Raw genomic sequence first — 17,642 nt, forward strand, 5'->3', positions numbered from 1 at the left:
CAGGGTGTGGGGAGGGGCTACCTGGGTAGTCAAAGGCTGGGTTGGGGGAAAGCTGAGATCGTGGGGATCCTAGATCTTGTCAGGGAGAGAGTGGGCAGGAACTCGCACCCTATTACTAGCTGGGATGCCAGAGGCCTGGACCTCACAGGGTCTTAGACAAGTCTCCATCCCCTTCTTGTTTGACACTGGGCTTGTTTGGGGTGGTTCCAAAGGGGCTTAGAATCTGCACCCTGAGAGGGTTGAATGAAGCTCCGCTGTGGGGTTTTAGTACGTTGCTCTTCCCACTACTCAGAGCCGCCAGTACTGCCCGTGGAGACTGAGCCCCCAGAGAGCCCCTCCCTACCCAATCCTGGTGCCTTGGAACCTGAGGAGGATCCAGCTACAGAGACCCAGCCTGGCTTACACGTCTCCTCCCTTCCACCACCCGGGGACCCTGCCAGGTGAGCCCCTAAATGCCACATGGGGCAGGATAAGTGCTTTGCCTCAGTTCAAATCCCCCGCCCCCCGGGGCTGGAGAGATGGCTCAGCGCTTAGAGGACCTTGCTAGCAAAACCCAACCTTGGGCTGGAGAGATGGCTCAGCAGTTAAAGGCACTTGCTTGCAAAGCCTGATGGCCTAGGTTTGATTTCCCCAGTACCCATGTAAAGCCAGATGCACAAAGTGGTGAATGCATCTGGAGTTCATTTGCAGTGGCAAGAGGCCCTGATGGGCCCATTCTCTCTTTCTCCCCTTCCCTCTCTCTCCTTGCAAAAACAATAACATATTGTTTAAAACATAACCTTTACCAAACTCTTTTACCAAATTAGAAAATTCACATGTGCTCTGGGGAGAAAATCCAAGCTCTCTCCCTGGAGCCGTCTCCAGATACAGCCATCAACCGTTTGGTAGTCTCGATCGGCCTGTTTCTTCCCTCAGCCAAGGGTGGGGTTAGGCCTGGGCTTCCTGTGCTCCCAGATCTCAGGCAGAGGAAGGAGAATGGCACGTTGAAGGTCGCTCGCACTCTATAACCAGCCCCCGTCTCATAGTGAAGCCAAACAAGTAACGGGACTGGGCAGATCAGCAGGTACGAGTGCTTGCTGGGTGATCTTGAGAGACCACACCTGTGGACATCTGTAACCCTATCCTGTGTGAGGGGTGGAGAGCAGAGAAGTCCTGGGGCCCCAAGGCTGAGAGCTATGACTCAGGGAGAGACTCTAGCTCAAGGGGATGAAGGGATGGGCTGTAGCGGAGGGGCCGACATTCTCTGCCTCACGCATGTACATATCTGTGCACACATGTGTAGATGGCACATACACACCACACTATAATGCTCCACACATATAATACTCTGCCCCCGTGTATATGGGATATACACACCACACTACGTACCATGCTACAATACTCTACACATACATGTGTAGGCACAGTCCCCCACCCCCACATAACAAAACCACACATTTAAGAGCAAACTGCATGTATACCCTTATACCTTGCTTTACTTTTTTTCACTTAAAAGGTCCTCAAGTGGCTGAGGTGTAGCTCTGTAGTCGAGTACCTCTAAAGTCTCTTGGAGGTGGTTATGTCTTTATTTTATTTTATTTTATTTTTTTTGTGTTAACATGCTTGTTCATGTATGTATAGGTGCATGTGTGTATGGGTGTGCAGGCACATGTGTGCACATACATGTGGAGACCAGAGGACAACCTCAGGTGTCATCCTCAGGAATGCTGCCCAGCTCTGTGGAGACAGGGTCTCTCTTTGGCCTGGAGCTCACCAGTTAGTCTACACTAGCTGGCCAGCAAACCCCAGGGATGCTCCTGGCTCCGCCTCCCCAGTGCTGAGACTACAGGAAACTGTTACCACACTCAACAGCTTCCCTGGGTCTGGGATCAAACTCAAAACTTCTTGTTTGTGAGGTGAGCACTTTCTCAACTGAGTTAACCTCCAGCCACCTCACGGGTGGTTTATCAACATAGCTCTACTTCAGTCTTTCAATAGCTGCAAAGAGCTACACAATATTCTATGGATGTACTAGCTTTCAAAAAAATTATTTATATTTACTTATTTGGAGAGAGGGAAAGAGAGAGAGAGAATGGGTGTGCCAAGACCTCTAGCCACTGCAAATGAACTTTAGATGCAAGTGCCACTTTATGCATCCGGCTTTACGTGGATACCGGGAACTCAAACTTGGGTTGTTCGGCCCTGCAGGCAAGCACCGTAACCACTGAGCCGTCTCTCCAGCCCCTGTACTCGTGCTTATTTCAGTACCCAGGGGACATTTAGACTCACTTTCACACGTTTTATGCAAGCGAAATGTGTGCGCATCGTTTGGAACTTCACAAGTAACGGTGCAGAATAAATCAATACAAGTGGAGTTGCTGAGCCCAAGGTTACACATGCATTTAAAGCGGGAATGGGTGTTGCCCAGTGCTTGCACCCGGGCACTGTGTTAGAGGCTGGAAATGCACCTGGGGTGGGGAGCAGGCGGGAGCTGAGTTAAGCCACCTGCTGGGGCTGCCTGGGAAAGACGGGAGGATTAGGAACCTGGGGTTGGCTTCTGGCATATCTGCCAGCTCCCAGGAAGGTGTCCCCATTTGAAGGCTTCCGGTGTGGACTCAGCCTATCTCTCCACTGCAGGTTGATAGCGTGGCTCTTGCACAGGCTGGAGATGGCCCTGCCACAGCCAGTGCTCCACAGGAAAATTGAGGAGCAGGTATGTGGGGGCCCTGGGTGGTGGCAGAAGGGGTCTTGGGAACTCAGATGAGGATGGGGTGGTTGGCCCTGGTTCTTGGGGTGGGGACATAGAGAGAAGAAAGCCACTCATGAAAACTCAGCCTTGCAGCCTGCTTATCTGCATACGTACTTGCTCACACACTGTGACCACAGGGCTGAGAGAAACACTGGTCCGCTTTCACCTGCCAGGAACATAGTCTGTGGGTTGGGGTGGGGGAGCACTTCCATACATGCAGTGGGGCGCAGAGATGGACCTTCCTTAGAGCATCAAGAGAGGCTCTCTAGTGGAGGTGGTCATCATGAATGTGCAAAGACGGGGGGGGGGGGCTAGAATGTTCTGGAAAGAAGTGAAGCTCACGGAAATCCACAGGCCCTGTGGGCATTCTTGGCAGCTAGCATGGCAGAGCAGGGCTTCAGCCATCCCTTTCTTTTCTCCCCCAGTATCCTGGGGGTCTGGCCTTTCCTTCTTGAGGACAACTGCTCATTCTCATAGGAGCATCTGGATCTGGGAGGTGGGAGGCCCAATCTCAGCCTGGCTCTATGACCTGAGCCCTGGTCCTCTGGGGACCTCAGTTGTCCCATGCAAATGATGTGCTGATAACTCCCTATCACCATTCCATGTTGTGAGAAAGCAAGAAAGTTATGTAAGCAAAGATATCTAAGCCCAAGAGGGAGGAGGGCCTGGACAAGTCCTGGCCTGCTGGGTCCCTCAAGGCCCTCATTCACCCCTCTGAGCAGGTTCCCTTGCTATAGCTACTTTATGGCACCCCATCATGCCTTGTGGAGCAAAAGCCCCCCACCCTCCCTCATTGGCTCTGGGAACAGCAGGGATCCATTTGAGAGCTGAAGCCCAGATAAGTGAATCAGGATCCTAGCGGGGAGTCAGAAGCCAATTGTCCCACATACACATCCTGGCCTTTCCCGCCACCTGCCCCCACCCCCATGCCAACTCCTACATGGGGAAAGCTAGGCAGAAGGTGCTAGAAGTAACACACACACACACACTGCTGTCACTTCAGATATAGAGAGCATTGCCTTCAGAGATTTCTAAGGTATAAAAGGGGGCACGTGGCAGAACCCATCAGCTGATAGAGGTGCCCCCAGTGACAGAAGGCCCTGGGGAGGAACAGGGATAGTAGGAGTGTGGCGAGTCCTTCCAGGCGCTGGGAAGGAAGGGGGTGCCGTTTCATAAAGGGAGCAGAAGAAAGGGCAGGTGTCCAGGTGGGTCAAAGCTGGGGTCCCAGAAGGATAGGGAGCAGAGCAGCCGAAGACCTCCGGCGGGAGTCGGGAGCAGCTACCCAAGGCAGTAGCCTTCTGCAGGGTTTCAGTGGGATGCAGCAGGAGGCATGGGAAGCATTTGTGGCAGTTCCACCCTTTTCTCCCCTTGCAGGAGCCTGGCTGCTCTGGGGCGTGTGACGTGCAGACCGGTAAGTGCCACACTCATGGGTCCTTGTGTGTGTCTCTGGGAGGGTTGCTTGGTATCCTCAGGTCTGACTTGGGGACATACTTGGTGTCGCTTGACCTGGAGCTGAGAGCCACTCCCGTGCCCAGCTTGTCCTGGGAGCTGGAGCCAGTCAATGCTGCTCCCCGCCCCTCACGCAACACACACTGGCTTCCGCTTCCGCCTGCAGAACAGTCCCAAGGCCAAGTGTACAGCCTTTTCCCATTGGCAGTAGTCCTAGAGGTGGGGGCTGGGCTCTGGCAGCTGGGCATATGGGCTTGGCAGAGTAGAGTCTAGGTGGCTGGATGAGGTGAAGGGCGGGGCATCCCTGGAAAACCAGATGTTAGGGATTCCAGGTCCTTGACCTGGGGGTGGCCACCCCTGTGGTGGGTTGAGGAAGCATATGGCCCTAGGATTGCCGAACAGAGTACTGAAGTCAGGCAGTAGGACAGTAGTGAGAACTGGCTTAAATCAATCAATCAATCATCTATCTATCTATCTATCTATCTATCTATCTATCTATCTATCTATCTATCTATCTATCCATCCATCCATCCATCCATCCATCCATCCATCCATCCATCTATCTATCTATCTATCTATCTATCTATCTATCTATGGAAAAAGGCAGTAGAGAGGGAGTTGGCACACCAGGGTGTCTAGCCACTGCAGAGGAATTCCAGATGCATGCACCACCACATGTATCTGGCTTACGTGGGTACTGGGGAATGGAACCTGGATCCTTAGGTTTCACAGCTAAGTGCCTTAACTGCTAAGCCATCTTCCCAGCCCAGAAGCGGCTTTTCCTTCCCTTTGTAGTCCTGGAAAGTGATAGATAGGCGTTTATCCACCCATTCACTCAACAAACAGCGATGGGCAAATGGGCCTGTGTACTGGGCTGTGGTGGGTTCCTGGGGTGTAAGCAAAGCTGTTCTCAGGCCTGTGTGTGCTGAAGGCCCTGCTCCCTCCTGGACACACGCCCTCAGACCTTGGTCAGGGCCTGTCCCCACAGGGTCTACAATGCTATGTCTGGTCCTAGCACTCTGAAGCTGGGTGACCATTTTGAAGCTAGGAGGACACAGACAAGTGGCTTGGCCACGGGAGGCAAGACAGTTCACAGTAGCCTTGACCACATCATGAAGGGGAAGGGACTCTGCCAGCCTTAGTATGACATGTCTGGTCTCTCATGGGGCTCTGAACATCCAAGAATGTGCAGAGGAAGCATCCCCACACTGTTGGGGCAGGCAAGGGACAGAGCTCAGAGAACCAAGACACCTGCCCAGGACACAGGGCAAATCATGTGTAGCAGGAACTAGACCCTCCACAACCTGGCAGTGGTTGATCCAAATGTATGCACCATCTGGACTTACATGGATACTGGGGAATCAAACCTGCATTGTTAGGCTTTGTAGGCAAGCACCTTAACTGCTGAGCCATCTCTCCAGCCCAAGGATGCAGGGTTCTTAACCAGCTCAGTTAGGGCCCCCTGCAGTTTTTGGAACACGTGGTCCTGGGTGGACACCAGGCAACAGTGGTTATAGGCCTGGCACAGGGACAGGAGCCTGGATGGTTGTCTCTGGGACTGTCATGAATAATGCACACAGCAAGCTTACCACAGAAGAGGTGTGTCCTCCCTATTCAGGGTCCAGAATGGGGGTTCCGGCAGGGTCAGGCCCTCCTGAGGCCCCATCTTGGGCCACTCTGACTTTTAGCTTCCTTATTTTTTTATAAACATATATTTTATTTATTTGAGACAGAAAGAAAGTAGAAAGAGAGAATGGGCTCACCAGGGCCTACAGTCACTGCAAACAAACTCCAGATACATGTGCCTTTTGTGCATCTGGCTTACATGGGTCTTGGAGAATCGAACCAGGGTCCTTTGGCTTAGCAGGCAAATACATTAACCACTAAGCCGTCTCTCCAGCCCCTAGCTTCCCTCTTGTCTCTGCCCTGCTGCCTGGCTTTTTCCTCTGGGTATCTGCATGCCCTGTCCCCTTTGCTCCTCTGTCATCTGGAGGCCATGTGTTTGCTGGGTCAGGGGCTCGCCCCAAATCTAGGAGACTCTTGCTGTGACATCTTGAGAGCAATCACATCTGCAAAGATCCTATTTCCAAATTCACCGGTAATAGCGTAGGACTTGGACACCATTCAACCCATTACATGGGGGAAGTAAGGGAATGGGGGATGCACGTCCTTTTCCTTCCCTTATTCTGTTCTCTGACCTATCCATCCATCCATCCATCCATCCATCCATCCATCCATCCATCCACTCACGGTTGTTGTTGCCTTTCCATTGCTGGGAGGAAAGCATTTATTTTGGCTGACAGTCTCAAGGAAAAACTTCATGGTGGCTGGGGAAAACATGGATGAGCATCGCTTGTGCCACAGCAGGTAGAAAACAGCAGCTAGAGACTGAGCCCAATTCTGGAAAGGGGGATCTGGCTATGACACCCCTAAGTCAACCCCCAGCAACACACCTCCTCTAGCAAGGCTCCACTGCCCAAATTGCCACCAAGCATTCAAAACACATGGGGAACATTTGATTCAAACCACCACATCCACCCACTTACTCAATTTATCTACCTACCTATCTACTCACCCACCCACCCATCTATCCACCTGCCCACACATCTTTCCATCTATTCATCAATCCACTTACCCACCCACGCACCCATCTACCCACATACCCACACATCTGCCCATCTACTCACACATCTACCAATCCACCCATTCTCCCATTTACCCACCAGTCCACCCACCCATTCACTCATCCATCCACCTACCCACCTATCAACTCACCCACCCATTCATCTATCCATCCCTTCGCCTGCCCACCCAGATGCCTACCCTTCTGTCTCCTCCTTCGTTTCAGGGGTGGCAGCAGCTGGAGGCCTCTGAAACAAGGGAGAAGGGGAGCTGGGGAGACGGATGGACAAACGAATGGATGGATAAAGGACAGAAGGATACCCTGAAGAGAAGACCTTTGGCAGGGGGTAGTGGCAGCTGATCCCCACCCTACTTGAGCAGTGAACTCCTGACTCTTCAAACTCCCAGATAGGACAAAGTCAACCAGAGTCTCCAGCGACAGCCCCAAAGGCCCTCTGAGGGCTCTTGGCCAGGGCATAGCATCCAGACCACAGCAAGGGCAAGGTCAGGCATAGGGAGCCTGGATCCAGGCTAGATACCAGGAGGCCTTCCTGGTAGTTAGTGTGGCCCCACAGAGGCCTTGATGCTGAGCTCACACAGTTTTCATGGGGTGTCCTGCACATCTATGCCTCTGTAGAACCCAACTCCCCCACCAGTGGATCTCCTGAGGCCTGGCCATGTTCTCTTCCTCTACAAGCAGGGAACCACCAGTGACAAGACATTATAATTGACATTAAAAAACACGAACTAGATTTTCAAGCCTGTGACCTTGTGATTTTCTTGCTTGGGATAAAGCTGAAACAAGTTTTAGGCTTTATTCTTTTTTGTTTACTTGTTTGTTTTTAGAGGTAGGGTTTCACTCTAGCTCAGGCTGACCTGGAATTCACTATGTAGTCTCAGGGTGGCCCCGAACTCACGGCGATCCTTCTACCTCTGCATCCCAAGTGCTGGGATTAAAGGCATGCGCCACCACGCCTGGCAATTTTATTCTTTTATTGAGGCAGGGTTTTGCTAGTCAGCCCAAGCTGGCCTCAAACTCTCCATTCTGCCTCAGCATTCAGACAGATAAGATTATAAGTGTGCACCACTAGTCCAGCAATATTTAAGTTTTAAAAGGAGATGGGCTGAATAGGTATGGCTTGAGGTACTGGGGCTGTGTTGGAAGAAGAAATTGCCAGAGCCCTGAGATCTCTGCTGATCCCTGGTGTCTTTCTTTCTATCAGGGAGTCAGCATTTCAAAATCAAGTGGTGGGCTGGAGAGATGGTTTAGCAGTTAAGCGCTTGCCTGTGAAGCCTAAGGGCCCCAGTTTGAGGCTCGATTCCCCAGGACCCACGTTAACCAGATGCACAAGGGGGCGCACATGTCTGGAGTTCGTTTGCAGTGGCTGGAAGCCCTGGCCTGCCCCTTCTCTCTCTCTTCCTCTCTCTGTCTCTCCCTCTCAAATAAATAAATAAAGATAAAACAAAAATAATTAGAAATCAAGTGGTGTAGGCCAGGTGTGGTGTTGCATGCCTTTAATCCCAGCACTCAGGAGGCAGAGGTAGGAGAATGACTGTGAGTTCAAGGCCAGCCTGGGACTGCAGAGTGAGTTTTCAGTCAACCTGGGCTAGAGTGAGACTCTACGTCAAAAAAAAAAAAAAAAAAATCAAGTGGTGTAGCAGTTACCTTCTTGTTGCTGGGGAAAGACATCTGTGTAGAAGCAGCTTTGGGAGGGAAGGATTTATTTCAGCGCACAGGTTCCAGGGGAACTTCACCATGGCAGGGAAAGCATGGCACAGCAGACAGCTGGGACACGACATCTTGTCATACCAGCTGGGAGGAAGCAGCCAGAGTGAGCTGACTGTGAACAGCTAGTAGGCTGGATTAATAATCCTCAAGCTCTGGCCCCATGACACAGCGTCTCCAGCAAGGCTTCACCTCCCAAGGGCTCCACAGTTCTCTCAAATTGCCACCAGCTGGGGACCATGTATTCAAAAGCACATGAGGCTATGGGAACAGTTTCCACTCAAACAACCATAACTGGCTTCACACAGAAAAAGCCTGGCTTCCCTCAGAAACTGGAAAGGAAGGTCTGGCTGGAAGGGCTACCCTGTGTTTATGAGGATGGTTTGAACAGCCGAGGCTGTTGCGAGAACAGGAAGGAAGTGAGAGGGAAGACTCGGCTCAACTGCCAGGACAGGCTTTACTTGGGAACGTCTGAGAAGGGCGCTGAGCAGGCCTGGTGAGAAGCCTTTCCCTTCCAGACTAGGGGATACTTAGGGGACCGTAGGGCTCACTGGAATCCCTTGGTTGCAGTGCAGTCTACCTTGCATCAGGGCTTGGGCCACTTCAGAGAAGTGATAATCAGACAGGTGGCCCAGGTCATTCCAGGAATGTGATAATTGGGAGGGGTGGTTGAGTCACTCTTGGAAAATAGAGGGTTACAATGTAATGGCAGAGTCCAAAGACGGAGTCATTCTGGTTCTTACAGTGGCCACCTCCAGGCAGCTACCACCTGTCCCTGTATTTGGATCCACCATTTGAGTTTGCGACCCCTGAGGAACAAAGGAGTTGGGGTGTGACTTGTGGACTAGGCTATAGGCAATGGGAAGCCATGTAAGGTGGCTGAGCAGAGGCCAGACTTTACTTACTTCAGCCCTGAGCAAGCAATGGGGGCAGGGAAAGCAATCAAAGCATCCAAAACTATTAGGGAGGGGCTGGAGAGATGGCTTAGTGGTTGAGGCGTTTGCCTGCAAAGCCAAAGGACCATGATTTGATTCTCCAGGACCCACATAAGCCAGATGCACAAAGTGGCACATGGATCTGGAGTTTGTTTGTGGTGGCTGGAGGCCCTGGTGCACCCATTCTCTCTCTCTCTCTCTCTCTCTCTCTCAAATAAATAAAAATAAAATTAAAAATACTATTGGGGTCCACCATGAAGAACAGCCCACCCCAGACCTCACGACTGGGTGTAGGAAGCCTGGGAATCTGCATTTCCCAGAAGCAACTGCCTCCCCAAATGATTCTGGTAATGGGGACTGCTGGTACCATATGTTCAGAAATGCACAGTGAGAGAGGGTCAGCGCTCTGGGTGGAGGACGTGTCAGGAGGTGTCACCTAGATTAGAGCAAGGGAGTCTCACATCTTTGAACCAGGGCTTGGGTTTTCCTGGTGACCTAAGGGCACGGCAGGAGGCTCCCCTACTGCAAACAGAGCTCTTTTCTCTGTGATGCTACATGCTACTGGTGGCCACTGGTCAGTGTCAGAACTTATTTAATAACCCTAGGGTCAGAGAAGTTGCTGACCCCAAGGTGGTGTGTCCATAAGCAATCCCAGGAGGGATGTTTAGCTGGGCGGAGCCAAGTGTCACTAGGCTCCTTGGGTTGGCCTTGGAGAAGCGAAGGAAGCAGACTCTCGCAGAGAGGGACCAGAGCCCAGTGTGACAGTAGACCCCGTCTCTACTCTTCCTAGCTGGAGACCAGGGTGCTGAGCTGGGGCATCTTTGGCTGTCAATGGGACAGTCTAGGGCATATCTCATCGCCTCACTCCCCAGTAGCACCTATGAAAAAAAGAGTGAATGAGGAGGAAAGCAGGCTGGGAAAGAAGCACAGTGGGACACTGGGGTATAGTACCCAGTGTGAAGTGGCACCCAGTGCCACACAGGCAGGCACTCATAGACGCGTTAGCATCTGGATCGGATCACCAAGGAAGTGGGTCTGTGGGTCTCCTGACATCTATGGATATCAGCCTTCTGATAGCCATGTGGCCCAGGACCCATGGCTTAGCTTCTCTGAGATGGCTCTTTGTTCTATATTGTCCTAACAATATTGTCCTCACCCCTTTGGGGTGCTTCACAGTTGGAGGAGTTCCTGGGTCAAATCCCAGGGATGTTTGTGGTGTCGGAGAAGCAGAAGAACAGTTCTGGGTGTGCATGGGCCTTTCCTGAGTGGGCTGGGAGGGATAATATCTGAAGCTAGAAGCCAGACATCCAAGCCTGGCCCACAGGAAACACCTCTCAAAAGAAAATGGTAATTACAGTGGAGTTTGCCCATCTGAAAAATGGAGAATAGAATATAGAACCAGGGCAATGAAAAGAGGAGAATAGTTCTCATCTCGAAAGGTTGCTGTGAGGACCAGTGAGTTGACACATGCAGGCCCCATGTGCAGGGGCCTGGCATGCAGGAATGGGACTGTGCTAACGCCACAGTCCTCAGGCTTCACCCTCAGCGATGACATCCAGGGTCACTAGCGAAGACTCAAGGCTGATGTCCATTTAAAGTCACTATTATCTGCCAGGTGTGGTAGCACATATTGTAATCCCAGCACTCTGGAGATGGAGACAGGAAGATCACAAGTTTGAGACCAGTCTGGGCTGCATAGCAAGACCTTGTCTCTAATAACCAAAAAAAAAAAAAAAAAAAAAATCAAAAACGAAGTCACCATTACTAACCCATGCTCAGGTTGAGGCCCACTAAGACCGCTGGGGATACCTGATGTCCAGAAAGTCTCCCCTCTTCCTGACACCTGTCCAGGGTGGGCGTCGGTTCTTCATGAGACCCTCCTACACTCACTTCTTTGATTTTTTTGTGGGGGGGGGGCTTTTCAAGGTAGGGTCTCACTCTAGCCCAGACTGACCTGGAATTCACTCTGTAGTCTCAGGGTGGCCTTGAACTCACTGCGATCCTCCTACCCCCGCCTCCCAAGTGCTGGGATTAAAGGTGTGTGCCACCATGCCCAGCTCACTTCTTTGAATTTTGAGACAGGGTCCTCCTGTGTGACCCAGGCTGGCCTGGAGCACAACTGTATTATGTATGATCCTCCTGCCTCAGCCTCTGGAGTGCTGGGATTTCAGGTGCCCTTTACCCTGCCCAGCTGCCTGTCCCTGCTTCTCCTGAGAGTCCAGACCCGGGATAGTCTTCCTGGTCTGGGGTCAGGGTATACTGGATAAATGTTGAAAATGACAGACACTCATTCTCTGCCCCATGAGGAAGTCCCTTGAAGAAGGAGAGTGGAGCCCCTACCCAGGAGAGAGAAGGGCACCCAGAAGCAAGTGGGCATGCTGTCAGCAAGGGATGAACTCTCAGGATAGACAGTGGACAGTCAGTCACTCACTGTACCCCCGGGCCAACCAGGCCACTCTAACCCGCATGTGGCAAGGTGTCAAGAGTCTGGTCCATTGGCATCAGCTATGATGCTGGGAGTAGAACATTCTTTCTGCTCTGGGCCAAAGAGAAGGAGGTCCTGGTGAGGAAAAACAAATTGTTTTTGATCACCTGTAAGCAAAGCTATGTAATCAAGACAGAAGAGGAAGGAAGGAGACAGAGAGTTCCCCATGGCTTCAACTGGTCCCTGAGGAACTGATCTGAGTGCAGGTCATGCTGCCAGCCAGGAGCTGGGGCGCTGCTGGGGACAGACCCCTGACGTGCACAGTTGCAGCCCATCCTCCTCACACCACGCCTTTGGCTCCTCTGTGTCCCCTGCAGTCAGCGTCATTCCCATGGAGCAAGTGGAGCCGGACCTAATCCCTGAGGAGGATGACCCCCACTGGGAGGACACGCAGCGAGCGGAGCCCGATCTTGTCCTCGAGGAGGATGACCCCCACTGGGAGGACACGCAGCGAGTGGAACCCGATCTTGTCCTCGAGGAGGTTGACCCCCACTGGGAGGACACGCAGCGAGTGGAACCCGATCTTGTCCTCGAGGAGGTTGACCCCCACTGGGAGGACACGCAGCGAGTGGAACCTGATCTTGTCCTCGAGGAGGTTGACCCCCACTGGGAGGACACGCAGCGAGCAGAGCCCGATCTTGTCCTCGAGGAGGATGACCCCCACTGGGAGGACACGCAGCGAGTGGAATCTGATCTTATCCTCGAGGAGGTTGACCCCCACTGGGAGGACACGCAGCGAGAGGAGCCCGATCTTGTCCTCGAGGAGGATGACCCCCACTGGGAGGACACGCAGCAGGACAACAGAGCCAGCCCCCAGGAGCAGGAGGCAGAGGTGATTCTGGCTTATGAAGAAGAGAGCGAAGCCATGGTGGAGATGCCCAGGTACGGAATCAAAGACATCCCTGAAAAAAAAAAACAAAAACTATTGTTTCAGAAGGTGCCAGCACAGGATGCTACAGGTTTCAAAAGGCCTCCCTGTCCTCACACCCACCCCCAGTAGTTGCCCTCTCCTCATGGACACGTGGGCACCAGGTTCTGATGCCCCTTTCCAGAAACTGTTCGGGCATAGGCACATCTGCAATCCCCCCTCTCTTTTTATTATTTATTTTTGAAAGAGAGCGAGAGAGGCAGAGAGAAAGCGAGAAAAGATGGTCACACCAGGGCCTTTCAGCCGCTGTGAACGAGCTCCAGATGCGTGTGCCTCCTTGTGCACATGTGGGACAATGTGCACTTGTGTCACTGTGCATCTGGATATGGGGACCTGGGGATTTGAACATGCGTTCTTAGGCTTTGCAGGCAAATGCCTTAACCACTAAGCTATCTCTCCAGCCCCCCCCGTCTTTTTTTCTTTTCTTTTTTTTTTTTTAAGTAGGATTTCACTGTAGCCCAGGCTGACCTGGAATTCACTATGTAGTCTCAGGGTGGCCTCCAACTCACTGCGATCCTCCTTTGCCTCCTGAGTGCTGAGATTTAAGGTGTGCACCACCATACCTGACTTCTTCTCCTGCTCCTTCTCCTCTTCCTCCTCCTTCTTTTTAACACAACGATGGTGTTTCACATGTACCTATCATCTGCTCCTTGATGGACTTGGTCAATAATATATAATGAGGTCCTCTACATTCACTACATAGAGATCATCATTATTGTTTTCACCATTGTATACTATTCCATCACATGGACATTCTATTGTTTAATCTGTTCACCTTGGGGGACATTGAGGTTTTTTTTTTGTTAGACAGCTTCCTGTTACTGTAACGAGATACCCAAGATCACCAACTTTTTACAAAAGATTTTATTTTTATTTATTTGAGACACAGAGAGAAAGAGAATGAGAGAGAATGGGCACGCTAGGGCCTCTAGCCACTGCAAACGAACTCCAGATGCATGCACCCCTTGTGCATCTGACTAATGTGGGACCTAGAGAATTGAACCAGGGTCCTTAGGCTTCACAAGCTTGCGCCTTAGCCACTAAGCCATTTCTCCAGCCCAAGATCACCAACTTTCAAAGAGAGAAGGTTTATTTTTGGCTCATATTTCAGGGGTTTCAGTCTCTGGGCCTGTTCCTCTTTGGTCTGTGGTAAGACCCAAGTGGGAGTATGTGGGAGAACAAAAGAATGAACTTTATGGCACACCTTTAATCCCAGTGCTTGGGAGGCAGAAGTAGGAGGATCACCCCGAGTTTGAGGCCAGCCTGGGACTACAGAGTAAATTCCAGGTCAGTTAGCCTGGGCTAAAGTGAGACCCTACCTTGAAAAACAAAAAAACAAAGCACACACAAAAAGAATGAATTTTATGGCAATGGAACATAAGCAAAAGAAAGAGGGGACTGGTTCCCACTGTCCCTTTGAGGGCCTGTCCCAATGACCTGAAGACCTCTCCTTAGGTCCCACCTGTTAAAGTACCATCACCTTCCAGTTGTGATGTTCTGGCTGCTGCCAAACCCTTAGCACGCAGGCCTTTGGATCTGGACATTCCAGATCTAAACTATAGCAGGTTGATTCCAAAATATTATGACGAACAATTAAACTCATGACCTAAATCACTAAGAAACACAGAAGGGGAAACTGAGGACCATTGAGGCTCAGAGCACCAGCAGTGCAGTACAGAAGTTCGGGGCTGAAGAGAGCCCATGGCTACTGGGATGCTACCAGTTCGAGTTCTACCCAGGCCTTTCCAGGTAGTCACAGGACCTGCAGTAGAAGATGCGGCAAGAGGGGGACTGGGCAGCAGCCCTGAGCTTATCTCCTGCCTCTGACCCCAATGTAGGGAGCTGCCCCAGATTCAAGAGGAAAGAGAAGATGAGGAGGAGGGAGAGGAAGAGGAAGAGGAAGAGGACGAGGAGCTAGCGTGAGTTGCTTGTCTGGATGATGGGGTTCCAATGAGGAATGTTGGGGCTCCTGGGTGGGAGGCTTTGCCCATACCAGTGCCTCTCTGTTCTGTGCAGGGTACTGACCAGAGGGCTACAAGAAACTAGGGTCCTACTGTGCTCATACTGAACTGAGGATCTTGTTATTCACTGTTCAGTACCCTGCCCCCTGCCAACACACACACGCATGTGTACACACCCAGCACACCCTCCATGAGAGCTGAGACTTCCGTCTGTTGTTTTCACTTTCACACCCTCAGAGTCCAGCACCATACCTGGTAGTCAGTAAGCACTAAATAAATGTCGACTCAATGTAGGAATGGATGCATGAGTGGATGCGTGTGTTGGGCTCACAGATTCATCTTCTTCTTCGTTTTTTTTTTTTTTCAAGGTAGGGTCTCATTCTATCACTCAGCTAGGCTGACCTGGAATTCACAATGAGTATCAGAGTGGCCCGGAACTCATGGCGAGCTGCTTAATAACAAAGCCAAGGCTACCTCCTCTACAACACACACGTACGCATGCACACACGCACGCACACCTGTGATCCTGTAGTGGCTAAGGCTGACTTGCATTCTGTTTTACTGTCCATTACTGCTTGATTCCCACCCACTTTCATAAAGATGTCAGCACTGAAATGCATAGAGGTCAAATAAAAGAAAATGGAAGACAGGTATGGTGGTGCATACCTGAAATACCAAGAATTGGGAGCATTGAGGCAGAAGGATTGCTATGAGTTCAAAGCCAGCCTGGCCCACATCGCCAGTCCCCATCTCAAACAACTGTAGCATAACACTAATCTCTCTTCCTCTCTCAAAACCAGGGTTCAGAGATCAGGAAGAGGGAGCGAAGAGAGTGAAGGGCCGGGATGAGTGACAGGCAGGTGGCGGCCAGTGGCCTGAGCTGAGTTGGGAGACAGAAACCTATAGGAAGATCTGACAGAACTGGAAGGTAGGGGCTGGAAGAGATGGAGGGAGTGAGTGAGGAGAGAAGAGAGACCCAAAGACTAGATCAGAGGTCAGGAGATGAGGCACACCGGAGAGGGCTCCCCCAGTGACGGGATGTGGGCTGAGGAGAGCGCACCGCCGGCTGCATTCAAGGATGGCTTTGGTGGCCTTGGACTTGGCCTCCCAGAATCAAGGGGGAGCCAGTGAGGGTTTATGAGCAGGAGGGGGCCATGGCCTTGCAGCTGTGTGGGAGGGAGGGAGGCAGGCAAGGAGGACAGGAGGCAGTGCTGTAGACTGGGAGTTCATCTGTCCCCTGTTCTAGCCCCACACTGTCCCCTCTGAGTGTCCCTTTGGCCATAGCCTGAGGCTGGATGGTACCATGAATGTCAGGAGTGCACCCTTGGTCCAGATAATGAACAATTCGAGCTCATGATCTACATCACTAAGAAATACAGAAGGGGAAACCGAGGCCCACTGAAGCTCACAGCACCACCAGCGCAATTCAGAGGTGTGTGGCTGGAGAGCGTCCAGGGCTGCTGGGGTGGTCCCAGCTTGAGCTCTGCCCAGAAGCAGTACTCACTCCAGTTAGCAGGGTCACCTGGCAAGAGTCCCTGCTGAGCATCGCCTCCACCACTGAAGAAGGGTCACAGGGATGGCAGCTATGAGTGGACACAGTGGGCCTGCCTAAATTAAGAACCCCATTAATACACTGATGTTCTTGTCTCCACAGAGGGCCACTTCAGCCCCAGGCAGGAAATAGCTATCACGAGACCAGCAGAGGCTCTCAGAGCTGGAAGTCTACAGGGTGTTGTTGGCTCTTAGTACCCCTTTGCTCCATTCCCATGCCATCTTCCGGGACAACCTTGGAAGGCAGGCACCCGCCCTTGTACTCCTGCAGTGGGGGGAGCTCACCCACCACCTCTGGAAAGCTGTCTGTTCCATCCACAGATACCCCTGACTTGTGAAAGTATTTCTTATAGGAAAACTAACCTTGTGTCCCTCTGCATTCTGCCCTCTGGGCCTTCCCCTTACACCCGGAACCAGGTGCTAATCTCAGATGCCACCCCACTTTCTTAGTGCAGCCTGGTTTGTACTCTGCTCTTTTAAATTTTTTATTTATTTGAGAGAGAGAGAGAGAGAGAGAGAGAGAGAGAGAGAGAGAGAGAGAGAGAGAGAGAGAGAGAGAGGGAAAGAGGAGGAGAGGGAGCGAGAGAATGGACTCCAGATGCATGTACCATCTTGTACATCTGGCTTACATGGATACTGGGGAATTGAACCTAGGTCCTTAGTCTTCACAAACAAGTGCCTTAAATGCTAAGCCATTTCCCCAGCCCTTGTACGCTGCTTTTGACTCACCACTATGCAGAGCTGAGTTGTTCCCCCAGTAACCCTGTGCCTGGCACGCAGGCCTGAAAGCCCCTGCATGCACGCCTCCTCCTGAGCTTAAACACCCCAGTTGGCCAGTGGCTACCTATGCCCGTACACATGCACACACAGCTACATGTGTCCTCAGACTCAGTGCACACAGGCCCACACATGTGTGTGACACACATCCCCACACACGGCTATTCACTGGGCTGTGCCCTCTGACAAGTACACACAGATATGTGCTCGCTTGCACATGCACACACTTCCATGTGGCCACACTACACAGACACCATAGGCCCACGGTCACCTGCAGTTTTAAACTCGGGAAAAGTTGGGTCCCAGGCCCAGTGTAGAACAAGGTTCTCTGTGGTGACAGAACCAGTGGTCCCAGGAACAGGCAGAGCATGTAAAGCTGGGGTCAAGTGGGGCTAGACTGTCAGTGGGGAAGGATGCTCTTGGCCAGTTTTGCTGAGATACAGGTTACTGATGACGCGAGGGCCCTGGTAACGCACATGG

The 17,642-nt window shown here is 51.8% G+C and overlaps 1 protein-coding gene across 1 annotated transcript in view; it reads left to right on the forward strand.

The window, feature by feature from the left end:
- Cngb1 (cyclic nucleotide gated channel subunit beta 1) overlaps positions 1-17,642 on the forward strand; it is a 76,864-nt gene that overhangs the window by 9,858 nt on the left and 49,364 nt on the right. The window contains exons 9-15 of the mRNA XM_045143079.1: positions 293-440; positions 2,617-2,692; positions 4,103-4,139; positions 12,263-12,827; positions 14,712-14,786; positions 15,649-15,666; positions 16,884-16,935. Coding sequence (XP_044999014.1) covers positions 293-440; positions 2,617-2,692; positions 4,103-4,139; positions 12,263-12,827; positions 14,712-14,786; positions 15,649-15,666; positions 16,884-16,935 — 971 coding nt within the window. The remainder of the gene's footprint in view (positions 1-292; positions 441-2,616; positions 2,693-4,102; positions 4,140-12,262; positions 12,828-14,711; positions 14,787-15,648; positions 15,667-16,883; positions 16,936-17,642) is intronic.

This window comes from Jaculus jaculus, chromosome 1 (genome assembly GCF_020740685.1).
Source record: "Jaculus jaculus isolate mJacJac1 chromosome 1, mJacJac1.mat.Y.cur, whole genome shotgun sequence".
NCBI classification, from domain to species: Eukaryota; Metazoa; Chordata; class Mammalia; order Rodentia; family Dipodidae; genus Jaculus; species Jaculus jaculus.